At 43.6% G+C, this 22,470-nt stretch overlaps 2 protein-coding genes across 2 annotated transcripts in view; both read right to left on the reverse strand.

Annotated features, from left to right (window-relative positions):
* Positions 1 to 8,687, reverse strand: part of GIPC1 (GIPC PDZ domain containing family member 1) — a 34,042-nt gene extending 25,355 nt beyond the window's left edge. The window contains exons 1-3 of the mRNA XM_048491086.1: positions 8,557 to 8,687; positions 2,825 to 3,157; positions 2,356 to 2,541 (exon numbers count right to left, since the gene is read on the reverse strand). Of these exons, the coding sequence (XP_048347043.1) occupies positions 2,356 to 2,541; positions 2,825 to 3,106 (468 nt within the window). The 5' untranslated portion in view covers positions 3,107 to 3,157; positions 8,557 to 8,687. The remainder of the gene's footprint in view (positions 1 to 2,355; positions 2,542 to 2,824; positions 3,158 to 8,556) is intronic.
* Positions 8,688 to 15,944: 7,257 nt separating this feature from the next.
* On the reverse strand, positions 15,945 to 21,904 carry DNAJB1 (DnaJ heat shock protein family (Hsp40) member B1). The gene is made up of 3 exons (XM_048487912.1): positions 21,604 to 21,904; positions 19,456 to 20,012; positions 15,945 to 18,699 (listed from the first exon to the last, which is right to left on the reverse strand). The coding sequence occupies exons 1-3, from the start codon at positions 21,812 to 21,814 to the stop codon at positions 18,469 to 18,471; spliced, it is 999 nt and encodes a 332-aa protein (XP_048343869.1). The 5' UTR covers positions 21,815 to 21,904; the 3' UTR covers positions 15,945 to 18,468.
* Positions 21,905 to 22,470: the final 566 nt, after the last annotated feature.

Genomic DNA, 22,470 nt, shown 5'->3' on the forward strand with positions numbered 1-22,470 from the left:
AGATTCCTGGTTATACTCCCTTCCCTGGTCAAATTCTGTTTTCGAGCATGTAAAATAAGCACCTCTCTTTTGTTAACATTGTTTATTCCACAAATGATGGATTTGGGGGGTGTTTGTCAATTTTCAGACAGCTCTGCAAGATCATTTTATTTCTCAAGGCTTTTAACGGTGCACATAGACTGAAAATATTTACAGGGAGGAATGGAGTTATTTAGATTTTTATTTTGCATGTTTTCAGTTGCGCTCTTTTAAATGTTAATTTGTAATCCACCTTGAGCCATGATAAATATGAATATTTTAATAAACAAATGAGTACTTTGGGGATTGTAATACAAAGTTCAAAGAACAACCCAGCTGGATCAGTCCAAGGCTCACAAAAAGCTCAGGCTGGAATAAAGTTTGTAAATCTTTAAAGTATCCTTGGACTTCTGTTTTTATTTCGCTACAAAAGAGTAACATGGCAACTTCTCAAGAATTAATCTAGTCTCTCCTGGTTTCAGCAGAGCTTTGCCAAATGCCTTTGGGGGGAAAGCAATCTTACCCCACTCTCTGTTCACAGTATCTGGTATTCATAAATATGCTGCCTTGGAAGGTTTTATTTAATTATCATGGCTGACCACCAGTGATGCACACACCCTGTGCAACAGGAGGGGGAGATAAATGTCTTGGTGTTCACTTCTTCCACAGTAAGAAGAAGAGTTGGATTTATATCCCCCGTTTCTCTCCTGTAAGGAGACTCAAAGTGGCTCACAAACTCCTTTCCCTTTCCTCCTCACAACAAACATCCCGTGAAGTTGGTGTGGCTGAGAGAGCTCAGAAAAATTGTGACTAGCCCAAGGTCACCCTGCTGACATGTGTTGGAGTGCACACGCTAATCTGAATTCCCCAGATAAGCCTCCACAGCTCAAGCAGCAGAGTGGGGAATCAAACCCAGTTCCTCCAGAATAGACTACACCTGCTCTATGCCACACTACACCACTGCTGCTCCTCAGTGTTCACAACTCTACAACCTGGATTACATTTTGATTTTAAAAACTCCAAATGTTTTTTGAGACCAATTGATTTTCTCTCAGCCACCCACAGTGCCATCCTAAGCGGAATTACACCCTTCGAAGCCCAGTGACTTCAAGGTATTTAGAAGGGTATAATTCAGTTCACAACTGTACTGCAAGAAAATTTTTGACTTGGTCATACTACTTTGCATAGAGGAAATACAAAATAATGCTATGCAATCATTCAGGACAGGAACATCAACTCATTGGACAGCAGACGGAAAAGATTATCTTTGCAAGGAATACAGCACAAGTAGATACAAGCTCCCACTTCCTCTAAAGACCTCCCTTCCCCCCCACAAAAAAAGTTCAGGATGGTTAAGAAGACCAGCTCAGGGAATGAGGATTAGCAATATTGGTGTCAGGGGTCTGGCAGCCACAGCAGGTGAGCCCTCAGCATGCTTGCCAGCTCAGATCAGCACTGGGGGAGATGGTTGGCACACGTTTGTGTGTGTGTGTGTGTGCAGCTGCCTCTGCCAGTGAGCTCACAGCAAGCTTGCCAGGCCTTATGGGAGCTGGGGGATGGGGTGCTTGACTGGAGAGCTTGCAGTTGGCATGCCAGGCCCAATTGGGAGCACAGGGGTTGGCGCTTGGATTGGCAAGCTTGCTGCAAGCTCGCCAGACCAAATCAGGAGCAAGGGGGTTGCCTCAGCTGGCTTGCAGGCCTGATAAACCCTCTTATGGAGCCAGCTCCAGATCCTGGGCCACATGTTTGATGCCTTTGGCCTAGAGCGCCTTTCACACATCCACTACTATCAATAAGCCACCTCTACTGTGAACGGGTTCTCGGTAGAAGCTGCAGCCTTTCAGAACCAGAACCGGTTCCTCCCAAAAAAGACTGAGCTGCTACTAGTCCCCTCATCAACTAGTCCCCTTTTTCTCTTCACCCCGTCAGCTACCCTGGGAAAGCAACACAGACTAGCAGTTTTTTCTCCTGCACAGGGGCTGAGTGAGCATCTATCACTGCATTCTGCCAGACCCTGCCAGCTCCCTATTTTGGAAGGGGAAGAAAGGTTGGCTCCTGGTAACAGGAAGCAGCAGCTGATACTGCTGATGCGCCTCCACTTACTCCAGGTAGTTTACATGAAGGATGCCAAGGAAGGAAACCAGAAAGATTGATGATGGTTACCCAACAAATTGGGGAAGAGGAGTTTGTGTGTGTGAAAGAACAGAATATGCAAGTAGCAGAAGGTGACTGGGCAGCAGCAAATTGCACACATAGGGGGTAAGGGTGGGAGTGTGTGTGCACCAGGAGGCAACAATTTCATAGGAGAGGGTTCAAACTGGATGCATTCCAAAATACCTTGATAAATGCATAGCCAGCACCATTATCTGTGATAGTCAGGCCCAACGCCTCCTCAGACTTGAACACCTCAACCTCTTTCCTCTGGCCCTTTGTATGAGCAAAGATGAAATCTTCTAGGCCAATTTGGCCACCCAAAAGCTTGTCCATGTCCACTTTATGGGTATTTAAGGTGCAAAACATCACCTAGGAAGTAACAAAAAAGAAGTGTAAGAATCTGACATTAGACATTTCTTAACTGTCTTTCCAGATAATACTTACCAGAAGTGTATGTATGGTTGCCCCTCAGTCCCTGAATGTTCCCAGCAACCAAAGTTCAAGCTCAAATCCTCAAGTCATTCTGCTAACACAAACAGTTCATTATCCCTAACCCACTCCATCGTACCACTCCATGGAGCCTATAGCTGCTGCACACACCTTCACTGGAACGGTGTGCACATCATCAGGAAAAAGCAAGTTTTGTGCTTACCTCAAACGGTGAGATTTTGAAGGCTTCAGCAATTTTGCTGTACAATTCCTTAACATTGGTAAAGCCTTCAATCCGGCCAGTGGGACTGCCATGGGCCAGTTGGGTATGAAAAACAAGGCGGGGGCGGAGGTTGGCTGGTGGTGGAGGAAGGCCAGGCTGAAGAGTAGCAACACCACTAACACCACCTATCCCCATCCCACCCAGGCTGCTTCGAATGGGCTCTGCTTCCTCATTCTCCACCAGGGGTGGGGCTTTCTTTCGACGACCGAGTCCAAGCGGCATGAGGGAGATGCACCCAGGCAGCTGGGAAGGTCAGTCAGCCAAGTCACGGACCTGGAGGCAGAAAGGACACAAGTGGAAATTTAGTAGGGCATTCAAGATGAAAAACAAGTTGCAAGAGAAATGGAAAGGCTAGGCAGGCTTTGGAAGGGCCATTTATTTCAATCCTACAAAGTTCTTTTGAATATGACTCCTACGCAAGGAAGACAGGAACATGAGATAGAAAGGGTCTCTATAGAATTTCTTATCATGAGAAAACACCTGTCCCATGTCTGAATGACTTAGTTCATGAACAATCGTGTACAGCAGCTTTGCAAATAAGCCAGTTTTTAAAAAAAACTAGCCTGTTTACTCACAAATATCTACTGCAGTCTTTTGAGATAATATCAATAGTCTAAAAGGGGATCCAGGAGAAGAGGAAGACAGCATACTTAGGGAAGTCCAGCCACCAAGGCCTTGATCAGGAAGCACATCCATGCAAATAATAAAAACTATATATTATAGGATCATAGCCACCTGCACTTCAGTGCATTGCAGACAAACCAAACAATTAAAATAAAAACCCTTTGTCTACTGACCTTAGCAGGGAGGATTCCTGAGTAATCATTATGACACAAAGCGTGAACATTTCTGCTGATTATATATATCCCACAACCAGGCTGTGAGAACACACAAGTGAAAAAGCACAGGCACAGCAGGTTCCTTTCCAGTGAGGGAGCCTCTGCTGCCTCCATTCAGGAATCAGGATGGAGCATGCCCTTGCAAGCTAGTTCAGAGCAGAGAAACTGGCTACAGGGCGTTCCCTACAGGGTGGGACAGCCAGGGAACTCAGCCAAACCTTGTGATGGCTCTACAATGAAGCTCAGTCTAAGCAACAGGGAAGTGCACACCACAATGCAAAATGTACCTTAAACAAGAAAATGTCCCCTCCCCCATGTTTTTCAAACTGGTCTGTCTAGCAAACATACAGATCCCACCAAAAAAAAAAAAGAACCTCTGTAGGTGAAGATGTTATAATTTTATAGGACCAGAAGAATATTTTAAGGAACTAAAACAGAGAAAGAGACAACCCTTGCTTGTGTAATGATTCACACTGATGGACCAATACAACAATCCTGAAAATCACTGAACATTCCAAAGACTGATTTTGGGGAGGACCAATTATTTAAACCATATGTATAGTCATCCACATACTGTTGTTGACATTCAGTTGTGATCTAGAGATTTCTCAGCCGACTGCTTGAAAATGCCATTCAACGCAGAGCTACACCCTTCTACGTTAATGGAATTAGAAGGGTGTGATTCTTGTCAGGATGGCACTGTTAAATAGACATTGAATGCTAAGTTCCAGATAACTGCAGTTCTTGAGTAGAGTTCCCTCCTGAATTCTTTGTATTAAGACAATTACTACTTTATCTAGTTCGAAACAATTGGAAGGATGTTTGCCAAGCCTCTTTGTAAGCCCTCCAATGAAGATAACCGTGAGTTCACTAGCTATGCTTGCATACCTGATCACTTAATGATAAGCATCTCCACCTGTCACATCTGAATCTCTAAGCTTGTTTTCAAAGAAGTATCACCGAATTCAAGACTTACTCCCAAGGTCTCTTCCAACTCTATGAATCTAAGTTAAATGTATTTATGTCTGCAGTCTAAATTTGAGCTCCTGTCTTTCTTTTCAAGTGTGCCCCTTTTTTTAAATTTGAAGCAGCCCCACTGGTTGATGGAACTATTTAACATTTAGTGTGTCTAAGCAAGACACTGCATAGTTCTGCCATATGAAGCACTTCCTCTCCAGATCCTTACATTGTAAGGTTGAAATGAAAAAACTGAAGAAAGATTTTGAAATGAAAGGTTATGAGGTTGAAATGAAAAAACTGAAGAAAGGGTTCGCTAAAATGGCAACAAGCCAAGGGGTAAATTTGTATATTACTTTGACATGTTTATTTAGGTAAATATTTATATTCTTTTCTCACCCTTTGGGGCCAGAAATCTACAACATTTCAGTTCCTTCCTCCCTTTTATTAATAAGAATAAGATGGGGAGATACTATTATTTTAAAATATCGTATAAAGAACATTTCCAGGCACTTTCCCAAATGTCATTTTCAATTTTTGCAGCCAACCCATGCTTAATTGTGATCCATAATTACCTACAAATCCTGATCACCAGAACTACAGACCCGGCTAGCCTAGTTATTCCTTCTAATACCATAAGTATATTGTAACAAACAGTGACTATTTCCTAGACTAGTAAAACATATGAGCTTGCATATTAACTTCACCAACATTATCATTATAGTAGAGGGGGTGAAGGGGATATATGACAAACATTCAAGGACTCTAATTAAACTATATATTGCTTTAATAGACATTTAAAAAGTGAAAATATCTACAAATGTCATCAGGGCTGTTTGCAGCCTCTGGTCGCTGAATTCTGTGAGAGAAAAATAATAAATGATACCACATACTAAAGTGAGAGCAGTTTCCTGTTTCAGGAACTGATGACCAGCAACCTCACATTGATAAGTTAGTGCAGGTCTCTAGACGTCAGATGGGGAAAACTAAATTAGAAGAGCTAACAGATAAAGTAAGTTATTTTGTGCATGTTTGCACAGAATCAGAAGCCCAAATTTCATCAGTAATTTCCTTATACCAGAAGCTTAGTATAGTTTGTAACAGTTGTCCCATACAGTTACCACAGCAAAACTGAATTTCCTTATTCCAGTATGTTTTGCCTAAGAAATCAATAAATAAAATATACTTCCTCCAAGATTTTCAAAGTTTTAAATACTTCAGAATGTTTATGAGGAAAGAGAATAGTGAACATTGGGTTCAAACAATCAGCAATACAAATCATTGTATGTATGAGGGTAGCAACATCTGTGCAGTGGCTTTAATACTAGTCTCCCCGACTGCATGAAGCTCCTTTTTGACCTGAACCATCCCGGAAACTCTTTCATGATTTGCAGGCCGTTTCCGCACGGCCCTTTTATGGCGCCCTGGGGACGGCAAAAACACCGTTCCCAGGGAGCCATTTGCACAGGCGGCAGCAGCGCCGACCTGGCTTCGCTCCCCCTCCCCCAGGGTGGCGTCAGGCCGCCCTAAAAAACAACCCTTTAAAGGGTTGTTTTTTTGCCTAACAAAGCGTCATTCCCGGTGATCGGTGCGAAGCGGCACCGCCCGTTTCTGCTTCATTTCCCTTCCCTTTCCCACTCACCTTGTCCCCGTCAGCCGGCCTGCACTGGCCTCCGAAGCCCCTCCCTCACTGTCCTCCGACCCCTGGAGGTGGGAGGGCAGCGTGTGAGCCGAGGAGAACCAGCAAGCAACGACGGGGACAAGAATGAGTGAAAAGGGAACTGGGCAAAGCTGACTCCACGCGGAGCCGCCTGTCGTCCGCCGGCCTCTCCTGCTGCCGCTCGCACGCTTGTGTGAGAACGGCCTCCGCCCCCACACTGGCAGAATTCTTGCCGGCGTGGGGGCACCTGGGGGGCCGTGCGAAAACGGCCAAAGTTATCTCAGTAACTACCAGGACCAGGAACTAGAAAATCTCAGCTTTCAGGGTTGAGCACACAGACTGGTAAAGCATGATATTCCACAGCAGTGCATTGAACTGAACTGTCAGAATTAACGTGGCTATGACTATAGGTTAGGCCTGCCTGCCATCACCTAGGTGTATACCAAATGTATGTTGCACCCCATTCTTCTGCCAAAACAGCTTGTGGTTAGGAGTGGGAAGCAGTCTCTGTGTGTGTTCCTTTTCTTTAATGCAGGAAACCTTACAGTACCTTTGATGTAAAGGCTGAACTGAAGCAATCCAGATGATTTGATTACTAGGATACACCTATCATTTTCTCTAGCTTTAGCAAACATGGAGCCCAAGTCCACCAATTTGAACAAAACAAACAATATCCTCTAAACGTCAGTCGTTGCTTATCACATTGCTAAACATGATCCCATAAAACCACAGAGAGAGGTAGAACTTTTAATTTCAGCAAACATACTTGTCGAGAGGCAATTTGGGATTTCTACAGCTATGAGAATAGTCACCCAATGTAATAGATAGACTGAAGGATTACTACACCCACCGTCTGTGATTTGACCAGGGTCCTGCGGGACTTATCTCAACTCTGCAGAGCCCAAGACAGAGCTATTCTGCCAGGTCTCTGGTTGAGGACAGCAATGGGTACATTTCCATTTTGGCTGGCCTCCCTTTCCTTCCCCTCCCCTTGCTCAGTTGAATTACAGTTTGATGTTTAGGATATAGGATTGGGGAATGTCCAGAGATGTTCCATCCTTGGCTGATCAAGTTCCACTGCACATGTTTTACATTACATATTGTTGATTTTATCATATTCTGTAAATTTTATTGTCTTTTATATTGTTGCAAGCTGCTCTGAGCCCTCTTTGGATGAGGAGAGTGGGGTAAAACTCAAATAGTTAAATGAATGTTATTTTTATTTATTTAAAATATTTATACACCACCCACACAATAAAAGATCACAAATTCATAGAAGATCACAATAAAAATTATGAACTATGACAATTAAAAGAAATAATAAAACCACACAAAATTAACCCCACCCCAGCAACTGTGGAGGAGGTTTCCAAGCAGATCTCACTGGCAAGGCATTAAAAACAACTCAAAAGGGCAGGAAAGTGAGTTTTCTCAAATAATGGACACCTTGGTATTGCTATCAGGTTATTCCCTTTGTACGTTACAATAAAAGAAATAAGGTCAACGTCATCAGTAGTGAAACTGACCCTCCCATTTATGAGACAGTAGAGGTAATCTACCAGCAGTGTGTCCAGCCTCCTGGCATTGGAAACAAGGAAAAGACACAGTCTCAGTACACTTTGAACTAGGGAGTGGTCAAAGCGACAACCACAGGCTTATAAAAAGCTCATGTAAGGAGTTTTGTCGTTCACTCTCCAAGCATATAGAGAGAATTCACGCACATTTCACCCATCTTTGCCCCCTGGGGTCAGAGAACAGCGATGGGACTGGACATTCGTTTCCTGGGGGGGAGGCCAGGATGAAACTCGAGGAACGTGCCACAAAACTACCATTTGAGTTGCAGACTAATACACGATCGAAGAATCCAGGAATCTGGACTCCCGCTTGAATTTCGACGCTCCTTCCGCATTAACGTCTCAAGGACGATGCGCCTTCACACGTACTTTGTATCCAGGCAACCCCGGCTGGACTTTCTACATGTGCAAGCAGGCAGGAAGCCTCCTTCTGCAAGGGTGGGGGTGGGGAAAGAGCGCTGGATGATATAGGACTCCTCGGATCTCCTTCCACTCCTGACTCAGCCTTACTACAACTTCCTTAAACTTCCTCCTGTATTGAGTACCCCCCCCCCCTCAACCGGGGAACAGACCTCCCTACTCCCCCCCGCCCCCCGCCCCCGTTTATTAACAACACACGCCACCCCCGTCTCTTCGGCTTACCCTCGTCCGTTTCCTCGCCGGGCCCGTCCCTCAGCCAAACTACAGCCGAGCGCAACCAGGCCCGTCCCTCAGAAGCAGGCGGGGCAACCAACCGCGCCAGCCAACCAATCAGAGCACACTTCGAACAGTTTATTGCCCAATCGCAGCTTGCTCGGCTAAGGCGGAACATTCCGGGCCTTTCCTGTCATGTTCGCCGACTCTGTCGAAGGGGTAGTGGAAGGGGCGGCGCGGAAATCACGGGGAGGGGCTGTTTCGTGCAGGGGGCGGGGTGGGAAGGACCAGCTGGGAAACGCTGCGGGAAGAGCGGTGCAGACGTACAGCGAACTCCAGGCAGTGAACTCGCCCTCCAATCAACGCTGTTGTGCTCGTGTTGTCGACTCGCAGGTTTCCAGTGGTCTGTTTATGTCATTGCATTTTCCTAGAGCCTAGTAAGGGCAACGAGGCCGGCATCGTGTGGAGGCAGAAAACTGGCTGGTGGGAGGGGCGGGTTTATTGGTTCCGGCGCTTACCTGCGACTGAAGGATACTGAGGAAAGGAGGAATTTGTGTACCTTTTTTTACACCCCTCCGGAAAGAGCACGTGACTCGTCTCAGTTTTGACTGGTCAGTGGGCAGCAGTGGCGTAGCTAGGGAAAATAGAGTCTGCGACAAAATCTGAGTTTTGCGCCCCTCCCCATATGGGCAGCATCCCTCCCCCACCATGACCAAACAACATTTTTTTGCACCAGGTCATCTCAAAGTCACCATCACATTATAGAACATGCCCCAACACACAAATCTGAACACACCCAGGACTCCGTAGTTTAAACAACATTGAAAGTTATGCTATTTTTTGAAGGGGGGAATCCACCCTGAAACAGCATCACTTTTAATTTTGTTTAAACTAGAGAGCCCAGATTCTCCTTTTAAATCCACCTTAAAGAGAGACTCTGGGCTCTCTAGTTTAAACAACATTGAAAGTGATGCTGTTTCAGGTTAGATTTCCTACCCATCCACTCCAAACAGCATCATTGTCAATGTTGGTTGTTGTGAGTCTTCTGGGCTGCGTGGCTGTGGTCTTGTAGATCTTGTTCCTAATGTTTCACCTGCATTTGTGGCTGGTATCTTCGGAGGTGTATCACAGAGAGAAGTCTGTTATACACTGTGTCCAGACTTCTCTTATAACAGACTTCTCTCTGTGATACACCTCTGAAGATGCCAGCCACAGATGCAGGTAAAACATTAGGAACAAGATCTACCAGACCACGGCCACACAGCCTGTAAAACCCACAACAACCAGTTGATTCTGGCTGTGAAAGCCTTCAACAATACTTTCAATGTTTTTTTTTAATCTAGGGAGCCCAGATTCTCCCTTTAAATCCACTCCAAAGAGAGAACCCGGGGAAATTTTGAGGGTGCCTGTCAGGAGAGCAATGTTTAAGCTAACATTACCAAAATTTTAGGCTATCTTTAGGAGACTATCCTGATTATACCACCCAGGTTTAGTGAAGTTTGGTTCAGGGGGTCCAAAGTTATGGACCTTCAAAATGATAGCCCCATCTACTATTAGCTCCCATTGGAAACAATGGAGGATGGGGTCACTCCCTTTGGGGGTCCATAACTTCACCAAACTTGGCTGGTGTCATCAGGAGAGTCACTTGACAATAGCCTGAAATTGTGGTGCCACTAGCCTAAAAACTGCGCCCCCTGCAGGCCAAAATTGAAAAAACAGTAAAAAATACAGAAAGCCACAAATGAACCTGCAATTTTTGCGCCCAGCACAAGGTGGCGCCCGGGGCACTTGTCCCCAGATGTCCCCATGGTAGCTACACCTGTGGTGGGCAGGCATATACCATAAAAAGCCTGTACTTTTCCCTCTCGCCAGCCTCACTCGGCTTCATGTCTGATTTGCAGAATAAGCACTTTTTACACTCTCACCCAGCCTTCCGTCCCTCAAGAACATAGTGGCTGTCAGTTTCTACATCAGTTGAGTGGCTGTTGAAATAAACAAAGTTTAGGTGTGGCTCAATCAGATTAGGATGAAAGTGTGTGTGTTTGTCCATGCATCTTGATCTGGACCAGGGATCGGCAACCTTTAATATCCAAAGAGCCATTTGGACCCATTTTCCACGGAAAAGAAAACATTTGGGGTCGCAAATATTTTTTGACATTTAAAATGAAGGTAACACTGTATATGTTTTTTTTTACCTCTACGCTTTGTCTAAACAATTATAGTGTGTTGCTTATGAAATCAATGAAGTGCTACAGAGAAAATTATATTTTATTTATGTAAAGAACACATTTTGAACACTTCAAAAATAATAACAGACCTCCATGTCTGCCATGGAGGGTGGACTTGACAGCCATATTCCTCACTGAGCATGGCCCCCGCCCTGGTCCCAAAAGCCACAGCTTCCGAGAATCTACCCCCAAATGTCCTGCGATTTGCCCACCGGGAGTTGGCAACCCACGACAACCATGGCTGAGGATGATCCTGGCCTTCCTACCTTCCATCATCTACAAGCTTACCTTCCCCTGGCTTACTCTGAAGTAAACCTTCCACGACCCACATGAAAGGCTTTCCCCATACGCTCCTGCTCTCCTTGGCAATGCAGAAGCAAACAATTCCCACCCACCCCTGCCTCCCCATCAAACAGCCCCAATGAGTGCAACCTTGCAGGGTTGGATGTAATAACTCCTTTAAAACCTGACATCTTTCTCTCCTCAACTCAGCCAGGCTGCCATCCGCCAGGAAAGCCCCTGAAGCTCAGTGGGGCTGCTGGGGGGGTCTGCAACCCAAAGTGGCGCTGCTGGGGTCTCCCATGTGGTCCTGCCCCCAAGAAGGACCCGGGGGAAGGGGAAATGAGGCCACCCAAAGCAGGATCGACCCCTGACCCCCCCCCCATTCAAGAGGGGCGGACGGAGGTTAGGATTGCACTGAAAATCTGTGCTCCTGCAACTCCCTCCCGTTTCCCGCCCTTTGCCGCTCACCTGTTCAAGAGGATCCACCAGTGGTGCTCTGCCCCCTCCCCATGCCGTCATCACCGGCATGAGCCAACCAGGCAGCTGGGACAGGGCAGCCGGAAGTGGCTTGGGATAGCCATCTCGGGCTGTGCCTCTCTAGGAACGGGGACTCTTTTCCATTAGCCCATTTTCCATTGGGTCAGAGACTGCCATTCCACTCTGGGGGCTGTCAATATTGTCCCAAATTATTGATTCCACTCCCAGGGGCTGTCATTGAACTTCCAGAGCTGTTTATCTGGAACCCAGAGCTGTTTATCTGTTACCCTCATTTCACACTGGGACCTGCCATTCCAGTCGCAGGGACCAATTCCACTCTGTGGGCTATCACTCCAGGCCTAGGACTGGTTTCTCAAAATGCATTCTACATTTTTAACTTCTGTATGTTGTAAAGTATTTCAGTGGAAGCCGTGAAAGTAAATTGGCATTCCTGGCTTCCTCTGTATGAACTGGGCTTTCAGGCCTCTCCCATTGTTTTCAGTTCCTGTCATTGGTTTTAGTACATCCCCTATGAGTCAGCTGCCATTTCAAGGGACATCCCAGTTCATCTATCCATGCAGCTAAAATATTTAACTTCGTTCCTGGGAACAATATTCTGTTGCAGGAATTGTCTGGGCACCATGCATTGTCGCTTCAGCTTATCCCATGGTAACACTACAGTTGCTGCAAAAAGGCCACTGGGATAACCATATAGTCGTTTATTAGAAAATGGTGTCAGAAGATATTTTGCTGAGGGTAAATATAACCTCAAAATTAGTCACCGCCCTTTATTATTTTAAATAAAAAATGCCATGTGTAGACAAAAATAGCAATGGGGGAATTCTTAGACTGCAATCCGATGCCCATTTATTTAGGAATAAGTTCTACTCCAGGCTAACCTGATCTCATAAGCTAAGCATGGTCAGCCTTGTTTAGCACTTGGTTGGGAGTCTGCCAAGGAAGTATGTGACTGCTATGCAGAGGAAGGCAATGGCAAACCACTTCTGATAAGCTTGTTTTGAAAACCCTACAGTCACCATAAATTGACTATAACTTGATAGGAGACAAGGGAGCGGGGGGAGTCCTGAACAGCCAGGCTCACTCTTGAGAAATCCTACCTTGGATCTCATTAATTTCTGTTTGGTTGTGAAGTTTAAACCATTTTTAAAAAGTTTAATTTCTTGGAAAAGTACTTCAGCCCGAGAGCAACGATATCACTATCACAGTTTTAATAAATCTAATTCTAGTTTTATGAGACTTTCCACTCCAGGAGCATTAAACATTTTGTACAAAGAAACATTTTATATAAATTTTATATACTTTACAACATTTTATATAAATGTTAATGGCATATTGAACACCTTTGGGGAGTGTTTTAATTAAAACTATATTGCTGAAGAACCATCATGACCTAATCACAATTTGCTGCTTACCAGATGGATTACCAGATTGTACTTTTTGTCTGGGATGAAGATTGATGACTCTAGGCTACTTTATTTAATTTTAGTAGCTTCTCTTTGTCCTAATCTTGTACCATGCAAGTACCATTTGATTTTTCTGAATTTTGTACATTTTTTAAAAAATCATATAACTTTTTTCATTGAAAAAAGTAGAAAAATTGAGAAAAAGTGAAAACTAAGAGTAGTTTGTCTATACAAACATAACAGGTAATAAATAATATTATGTAGTCTGAGGTTTGCTTGTATGAACTTTCCTTGCAACAGTGTCTTCACAGGAACAAAGGTAGGTTGATAAAAAACATAATAGAATTCTTACTCTGTGTGAAGAACCATTACCAACACTCCTGCTGCTTCAAGAGAAATGAAAATACAAGGACCATAACAGAAACAGATGATGAAAGTGGCTTTTAGCTCACTGACCTAAGTAAATAATTTCATTTATTTTACTTAGAAAGCAAATATTTAAACAACATGGGCATTAGTAGGCTGTTTCTAAACAGGTAACATTCTCTCTGCAATCACTGGATCATTACTGCCCCATAAAGAAACATCAGATGATATTTATTAGGGAGACTATGTTTATGGTTTGCCATTGCCTTACCCAGTCATCTACTTTACTCCCCAGCAAGCTGAGAACACATTTTACCAACCTCTCAAGGATGGAAGGCTGAGTCAACCTTTGAACGGACTACCTGAAACCAATAGAACTCATGGGCAGAGCTTGGACTGCAGTACTGCAGCTTACCACTCTGTGCCAGCCAGCTGGTAGGCTATTTCCATAGCTGCAGGTTTTTACTTCAGCAGTACAAAGGTTTAAGATGGCCTACACTCAACAGAAATTCTGTTCACAAATCTTCCTGCTGGGTTTGTGCCCTACTATACTTCTTAAAGGAACACAATGCGTCTCTTCTTGCTCACGGACTTCCTTCTCCTACTTTATGGCTGTTTCTGCACAGCGGCAGAAATGGTTCTCCACTGGCATAATTAATGTTGGTGGAGGCTTGTGACCGATCACACGGTATTGTGCGGGCGGCCCTGAAGCTGCAGCAAACTGCAGAGGCGCCTCAGGTTTGTCCAGTTCACCTACCTCTCCTCCCTGTGCAGCTCTGGACAGCTGGAGGGACACGCCTACACTGTCTTCCTGGGGTTGGAGGCAGTGGTGGGATTCAAATTCTTTAACAACTGGTTCTGGTAGTGGGATTCAAATAATTTAACTGGTTCTTTACAAGCACCATTTCAACAACCTGTTCTGCCAAAGTGGTGTGAACCTGCTGAATCCCACCACTGGTCGGAGAGCATGTCCCTCCAGCCGTACACAGCAGTGCAGGGAGGAGAGGTGGTAACAAACACCAGAGGGGCCAAAAGCAGCGCCCTCATGCCAGTGCATTGCGCCAGTGGAAAGATGACACTTTTGAAAAAACTCGCTTGGATTGAGTTTCAAAAGCATTGTTTTCATGCTAGTTGGGGAGGGCACAGCAACGCCAGTTGTGCAAACAGTGCCCCGGGGACAGTGTTTTTACCGTCCCTAGGGTGCTGTTTTTCGGCTATGCAGAAACAGCCTAAGGTAGCCTCGGTGATCAACTATAATGTGAGAACTCTTAGGTGCATCCATGTTAAGTTGGTAGACAAAATAATCAAGACACACAAAAAGTACTTCATTACTGAAACCATTGAAGTCATGAAAATGCAACTCTGCTTAGAACACAATTGTAAACTTGTGTAAATTTATGGCTGGTGAGAATTGGTGGCTTTAAGAGGGAGTTAAATTCACCAAGGATAGTGCCTCAGTAGGTACAAGGGGTAGAGACTAAAATAAACCCAAATATTACTGCTAGGGGGCCTTGATCTCTATGCTGCGTGTCAGCCCTCGAGCGTCATTGGTTGACCACTATGTGAAACAGGTTGCTGGACCAAAAGAACCACTGGTCTGATCCAGCAGGGTTGTTCTGTGGTTATGAAAAAACTTATTATGCTGTGACCTTTCACTGTACTTATATTTGTCTATACTAGAAGCTAATAGTTATTTTGAAACCCAGTTACTCAAGTTTTAGAAATTTCAATCTCTCCCACAGCAGGCATTAAGAAATCTTCCATCAGTACTCTATGACCTTAAGGGAAGGATGGAGGTAAATGTTCAAATTCAAGCCAAAAATAAAGATTTCAAAACCCGAGGGGGCTACCAATAAAATTGACACATCCAAACTTGGAATAAAACATCTGTAAGTTATAGGAAGGTGACATAAAATCACCATTTTAAGAATTAGTTACCTGTAGCTGAAATGTACATATAATATACATTTAACACTGGTGTTGATTCACAAGGGAATTAGACCTATACCAACTATTTTCATTGCTGGTTGTAAATATGATACTTTTGGAAGCTGAATGACATCTTACATGAGCCTCATTGAATCACTAATTGTGGCAATGTGTACATGGATTTTCCCCCAAGGGTTAAAGCATACTGTACCTCATGTACCCCAACACGAATATGTCATTACAGCACCATGTTCCAGTACCCTTTGAAACACAGCAAAAGATCCACAGGATACCATTCAATGAGGGGATATAGAACATAACTCCCATGTTGCACATGACTGCACAGATACTTAATTGCTTGGAGTGTAGGTACAGAACTTGACAACCAATAGCAACTTCCTAGTGAAGTGAATAACAAACAGCCACAGGCTGTTACACAGAGGGGCACTTTTGATATAGAAATGGCACCCCATCACTTTATAAGGTGAGGCAACATCGTGGTTGATAAAGCATGAGAGAATAAGCCCTGGTAGTGATAATGTAGGCCAAGCTGGGGAAAAGCCTTTTTGCTCAAATGTTCCAAACAGAGTATGTGAATTCTAGTTTACTAAGCACATCATAGGACTGGTTGCAGTACAACCTCCTACAATAGCATCCATGCTGGCAGGAAATTCTATGCATACAAGACACATACGAAAAACACACATACATCTATTTCACTGTACACACATGCACTAGTAAGCCACAACTGGCCAGTTTCCGAGTACATACACTCATGCAGCAAAATATATAGTTACATTTGTTACACAAGACAAACCTAAAGCCCACACAATTTTTTCTGTATCACAGGCCCATTTGTTGGACACAATTTCATACTTCTTTTCATATGGCCAAAATAGTTGTTCAGGTAAGTTTTCCCCACATTTGGTGCTCTTGTTCAAATCCTACAGCCCTACCCCACAGTACTTACTTTATGCACATGAACTCCAACGGTAGGAATGATACATTTTTTTAAAGGTTTGCATTATTTTATCCCTCAATCTCTACCTGTCTAAATACAGGATCAGATTGGCCTAGTCTTGGAAGTATTAGGAGCACAAGTAGGTAATTACCTACAGCAGTCTCTTGCATGTGGTAATTGCTTTCCATAAAAGAACTGCTACAAATTAGCCAAGAAAGCTTATTATTGCTCTGACTCCCGTCTATGAAGAAACTATTGACTTGATACTTTCATTAGGATGGCTGTCATTGTGCTAAGGAATCTACAAATTAATGGGTGAATTTTATTCCCCAAGCCTAAATACATCCTGGGCTATTGCTAGAAGATGGATATAAAGAAACCCATTGATAAAGAGCTGGTTGACCATATCAGTTAAGATGGTGAGCTAATGAGTTCCTGGTTTAAATCTCATCTAAGCCATGAGCACCCCAGAATCTTTTTTAGATAAACCAGTACTCTTAACTGAACCTGCCTTATTTACCTTACAGAGTCATTGTAAAGGTTACTAAGACTTATCTGTGAAAGGCACTAAACATTCAAAATGCTCCATCTAGCTGCCAACTGGACAATTCTGTTCTATGTACAAACCCATCAAAACCATGAAAAATGTTCAGGTGAAAGAGGTTCAGAAAGTACATGTGACAAAAAGATAAACAAGGAAAAATTATAATGGTAAGGTTTAACTTGGATACTCAAGGAAATCGTTATTTCTGGAGTCTGAGAAACCACCAGAAGATGGCTACGTCTGAAGAGATGTCTATATAGAGTAATAATTTCTATGGCCATTTCTCTCACATGCCTGTTCAGTATCAAAAAGAACAAGGACTTTTATAGGTCCAAAACAATACCTACAATCTTAGGCATAAAGAGCAAGATTCTTTTAGACTCTCACATGCCCATAAAGTCCTTTCAAAAATACACAGGTGCTTTATGAAATATTTTACCATAACTGAGAATTCTGTAGTGAGGTGACCATTGTTACTTGTTAAAAGTTCTGCCACTAGGAAATCAGTTTTACAGAAGAAACTGGCCTGCACCGACTACAATAATCTCAGCTTTGTACCTGCTTGTCAAGAATACCAACCTAATCCTCCTTTAGGCTCAGATATCTTAGAGTACATGTGGAGACCATAGAAGCAAGGAATCTTTAAGTTCAGTGGAGACCACCTTTGAATTCTGGAACATATTAATAGATTCCATCTTTAGCCTTTACTTGGACAAGATGCTTAGCATTTTCAAAACAAATCCTTCACATGGTCTACTATGATTACTCTAGTATCTTTGTTTTATTTCTTGGTTTCAAGATCTTTCCACCAACCACTCAAGTCTAACTTCAATTTACCTTCATTTGCAGTAGTTCTATCGGTATTTTTAAAATCAATTTAACATAGGGGGTTGTTTTTACTAAAAAAGAAACCTGGAGCTGTGCTTTCTTTTGTAAAAAATCAAGCCCCACAAAATGTGTATTTAAGTAAGCCTTCAAAATACGGCACTGTGATATTTCACCAGCTCTTTGGAATAGGCCAAATAACGTACTGTACTGACCTAAGAGCGCAGAGGACAACATGTTATAGTTTCAATTAAAAAACCCATAAACACCTTCATGAAATTTTGCAACTAGCCAGGGTACTGCAGGGTTAATAGAAAAAGATGAATTGCACTTCCCTTTCTAAAAGGGCAAATTTCCATCTCAGGAAAATCAGTGCATGGCACTATTTAGGAATGACACCTCTCAGAGCAATGAGAAAATAGGCTAAAGTAGTATCAAATATACACCACTATAAAAGATTTAAATGTAGAATGGTACAGAACATAACACAGTACAGCAGAGGGAAGAGGTTGGAGAAGTTTACTATGAAGTCCAGTTTTAAGTTTGAGACTTATTCTTTCCAGTGGAAGTTCTATACGACATGCCCTAAATAGGACGAGCCAATCAAATGAAGGCAGTAAATTGTGACTGGTTGTCATCCTTATGAGATGTTCTGCCAACTCTTTCCATCGCAGCTGCTAACTGGTATAAATGCTTCAAGCAATGACAACATAAAGTTAGAATCACTGATGAGTGCATATGCAACTTGCAAGATTTGGACTCTCTGGAAAACCTGTAGCAACATGAAGTTACTCTCCCACTCTTCTGCCAAGAGACCCTGAAATCCTGATAACAGTATAAAATCCTCGGCTATGAAGGCATTTCAGCCCAGTTTTCACAGTCTCATTATATTGGCAAGAGCTGTTCAAGGGCATTTTTTGAAGCCTGTGGAATTCTGTCCGGGAATTTTACTTCAAACTCAATAATAAGATCCCCTCGCTTGTTTACTTCCTTGGGAAATGGAAGCCCTTCACCAGGAATTCTTCGCTTCATTCCAGGTTTAATGACATCTTTGAATAACATGGGTATGGTCCTACCATCGAGCGTTGGAGCATTCACGGAACAACCACACAGAGCCTAAATGTAAAAAACAAAACCACAGACATTAATAAGTTTTCTGCTCACGGGTTTTCTGAACTAAACCTCCATTCAGCCTCCCCAAAAAAGATTGAATGGGTTAACAAGGAGCAAACACAGGGAAAGACTGCAAAAAGTAACCACAATTCTCCTCATTGTATCTCAATTCAAACAGGTCACAAGAACAATTTGTTTCCACAGGAATTTGAAATGTCCTGAAGGAAGACATTCTATGTCAAGTCAAGAATGTGGTAAGTACATTTGCAGAATGCGTTTTTAAACTCTACAAACTGGAAAGGTGGTCCCACTTTCAGGATCAAGGAAAATTCTTTCCTTTCTCATTTGTTATCAACAAACCAGTGGTGGGATCCAAAAATTTTAGTAACAGGTTCCCATGGTGGTGGGATTAAAACTGTGGTATAGCACCAATGGGGCTGGGCGGGGCATGAGGGGGGCGTGGCAGGGCATTCCTGGGCGGGGCTGTGGCAAGGACGCAGCCGCTGCGCTGGTCCTTGGGCGGGAAACGAATGCATGCGGGCGCAGGCTGCCACGCACGGCAGTGCAACTCCTGCTAGACTGCTTCAAGTTCTGCGTGCTACTGCTGAGAGGAGGGCGTAACTAAGGCAAAAAATCACATGGCAAAATCACCAATTAGTAACCCCCTCTCGGCACACACAAATAATTAGTAACCTACTCTCGGGAACCTGTGAGAACCTGCTGGATCCCACCTCTGCAACAAACCTTATGTTCACTAACCTCACGGAGGCTGATCTTGGCTGGGTATATAATATCAGATCCATCTCTCTTAAAAACGCTGTGTGGCTTGTCCTTTAAAACAAAGACAATATCAGCTGGAATGTTGTTTGGCGTTTGGTCTCCTTCTTTGGGGAAAGTAATCTTTGTTCCTTCTTTCCATCCACGCTTCACTTCAATCGTTAAGATCTTATCTTCATTACGTGTGGTTTTCCCATCTGTATTCAGACGCTTATGAGAAATTTTCATTTTCTTGGTGCACCCAGTATAAATCTCCTCCAAGGATACTCGTAAGTCATGAATAATAGGAGGATCTTGTTTTTTGCGCATGTTTTCTTGGCCTCCACGACCGCGAGTAAAGCCAAAGCTTTGAAAATTTGAAAAAGGATCATCAACGTCCATGTCTTCATCTCCATTCCTCTGCACAAAAAATGTGTCAAAAGGATTGCGCCCACCGAAGAACTCTGCAAACATGGCATGAGGGTCTCCATGAAAGGTGTAGGTAAATGAAGTGCCATTGGGTCCTCCTCCACTGCAGCTGGGACCGCCTCCCTTTAGTCCTGAAATAAAGGAACATAGGAATTAGCAGCTACTCAATAGTAAATTCTCATATTAAAACAGCACAACTAATCCTGAAAGTCTCTCCTCCTTGGCATCTTTCGACTTGAATACTGAAACATACTATTTTTAGGATTCCGGACTTTTACGTGCACCAGCACACATGTGATCTTGGGAGTGTTTTATTTTACTAAAGGCATCTAGTATAAATACTTCACAATACCTTGTCTGTTTTCATTCTCAGGAGTTCTATATTCAGAATGTACAGGAAAATTACATAATGAGCAAAAGTTCTACTCTTACACTTTGTATTTAATAGCAATATGAAGGATCCAAAACTGCCAAATGAAACTAAAACTGTAACAGAGGTTAGTACACACCAAATAAAAAACCACCCTAGAATCTTCTAGTAAGACCTAGAAGAGTTCTGTAGCAAAGGCTCCACCTATCTTAGAAAGCCTGTCATGCAGCCAAACACAGCCAATCAATACTATCAGGAGTATCCGAGCAGAAAAAACTATTACATATTCACTAACTGCAAGCACAATAGATATTACACGAAAAGTTCTATAAACCAACCACAGTTTGCATAATGGAAGGTTTCCATTTCATTAATTAAAGGCACCAATATGACAAGACAATGGCACAAAATGTCTGAGGTACACAACAAGCTGTACTGAACTGAGAAAAATATAAGCATTCCTTATCCACTCTAAAAATCATACAGAGTTACAGACAACAGGAGTTCACAACAATTCTACACTGAGTTTCTTTTTTCATTTTCTTTTCTGCCTGAAGTATTTGAACTTGATTTCAAAGCAGGCTTCCCAGACAGGAAGAACCTGTAGGGTAGTGGTAAACTTTTAAGGAGTGACCTTAATGTAACAAGAACAATTCAAAGATGGCAACTAATCTGGCTAGAGTCCAAGACGACACAGCAAAATAATTTGCTCTTTCTTCTCTCCTTTTCCTCCCTTCACTTTTTCTTGGGAAACCAGTCCTGGCAGATTGGCTGCTGAAACGTGGAACCTCAAGCAAAGACGGCACAATCCCAGAAAATGGTATCTTTCAAGTACAGAGGATACCAAGGCAGATGAAAGGGAAGAATGGAAGGGCAAAACTGCAAGCTACTTGAGATTAACCAAGCGTTAACAGTATGTAGCGTGAAAAAAATTGAAAACAACGAATCACATAATATTTTCACCAGTGAAGCTTCCTGATGGGCCCCATTCCAACATTCGCGCCTCAGCACGTTCAAGAAGTTTCAGCCTCAGCTTTTATTCCGACAGTAGCGCCGTTCAGTTAGGCACAAACGCTACTTTTCTGATACCTCAAAGATTTGGTGTTTTTATTTAATTTCGCCCTCTGATTTAGTCTTTCTCTTTACCTGAGGATACAGACGAACAAATGGTAAGACTCCATCAGTTTTCCTACCCTGAAGTCAACTGCCCTAATTTAATGCCGACATGCACGGGATTAAGCCTTACCGAATTCAATGGGACTCACGTCTAAATAAAACAGACCCTAAACTTCTCTTCCCCCATCCACCCTCACCCCCCACAGTCCAGCCCACCTGGCTCTATTCAAACCCACCTTCTTCGCCGAATTTGTCGAAAATCTCGCGCTTTTTGGGGTCGCTGAGTACGTCGTACGCCTCGGCGATTTCCTTGAACCGCTCCTCAGCGCCGGGATCCTTGTTCTTGTCGGGATGGTAGCGCAGCGCCTGTTTGCGATACGCCTTCTTAATATCGTCCTCGGAGGCTCCACGGGCCAGGCCCAAGGTGCGGTAATAGTCCTTCCCCATGGCCGCTCTCCACACCACCTCGACCGACTTGCTATAATTCGGCGGCGGCGCGTCCTCCCTCTGTATTTATATGGCGGGCGGAGGAATCTTCCAGAGCTTACTACAACAATCTCCGCCTAAGCCCCTCCCATCTCTTCCGCTATCACCAATCGTGGACAACGCCCTGTACTCCCTCCCAATGAGGGTGCAGCGTGCGTCACACGTGACGAGGAAGCAACGGTTGCCGAGAGCCCGCCTTAATGAATTGTGAAGGTAAAATAATGTTTGCAGCGTCACCAACGGCCGTTGTGTTGTGTGTTGTTTTGGGGCCTGAGTTCTGTGCTTCCGCTACCGAATGGGGCTACAAATCCGGGGCGGCCGACGAGCGTGAAATGGAGTTTACTCTGGGTTTAGCAATAACGTATAAAATGCCCAATAATATGGAATGTAGAAACTCCACCTGCAGGCCAGCCCTTCCCATTTGCCAGCACCTAACCAACCAATCACCGAGAACTTAAACAGGGCAGCGCTCTACAGCCCGCCCATTTTTCCTTTTCGGTTCTTACATCTTGGCTGAGGAATTGGGAATTTTTGGTTACTTGCACAATTTTTCTTCTTGTACACAATTAAACATTTTCGAGAAGGACAGCCGCATTATGGAAAATGTTTACAAGCTA

This window comes from Sphaerodactylus townsendi, linkage group LG03, assembly GCF_021028975.2.
Source record: "Sphaerodactylus townsendi isolate TG3544 linkage group LG03, MPM_Stown_v2.3, whole genome shotgun sequence".
Taxonomy (NCBI): domain Eukaryota; kingdom Metazoa; phylum Chordata; class Lepidosauria; order Squamata; family Sphaerodactylidae; genus Sphaerodactylus; species Sphaerodactylus townsendi.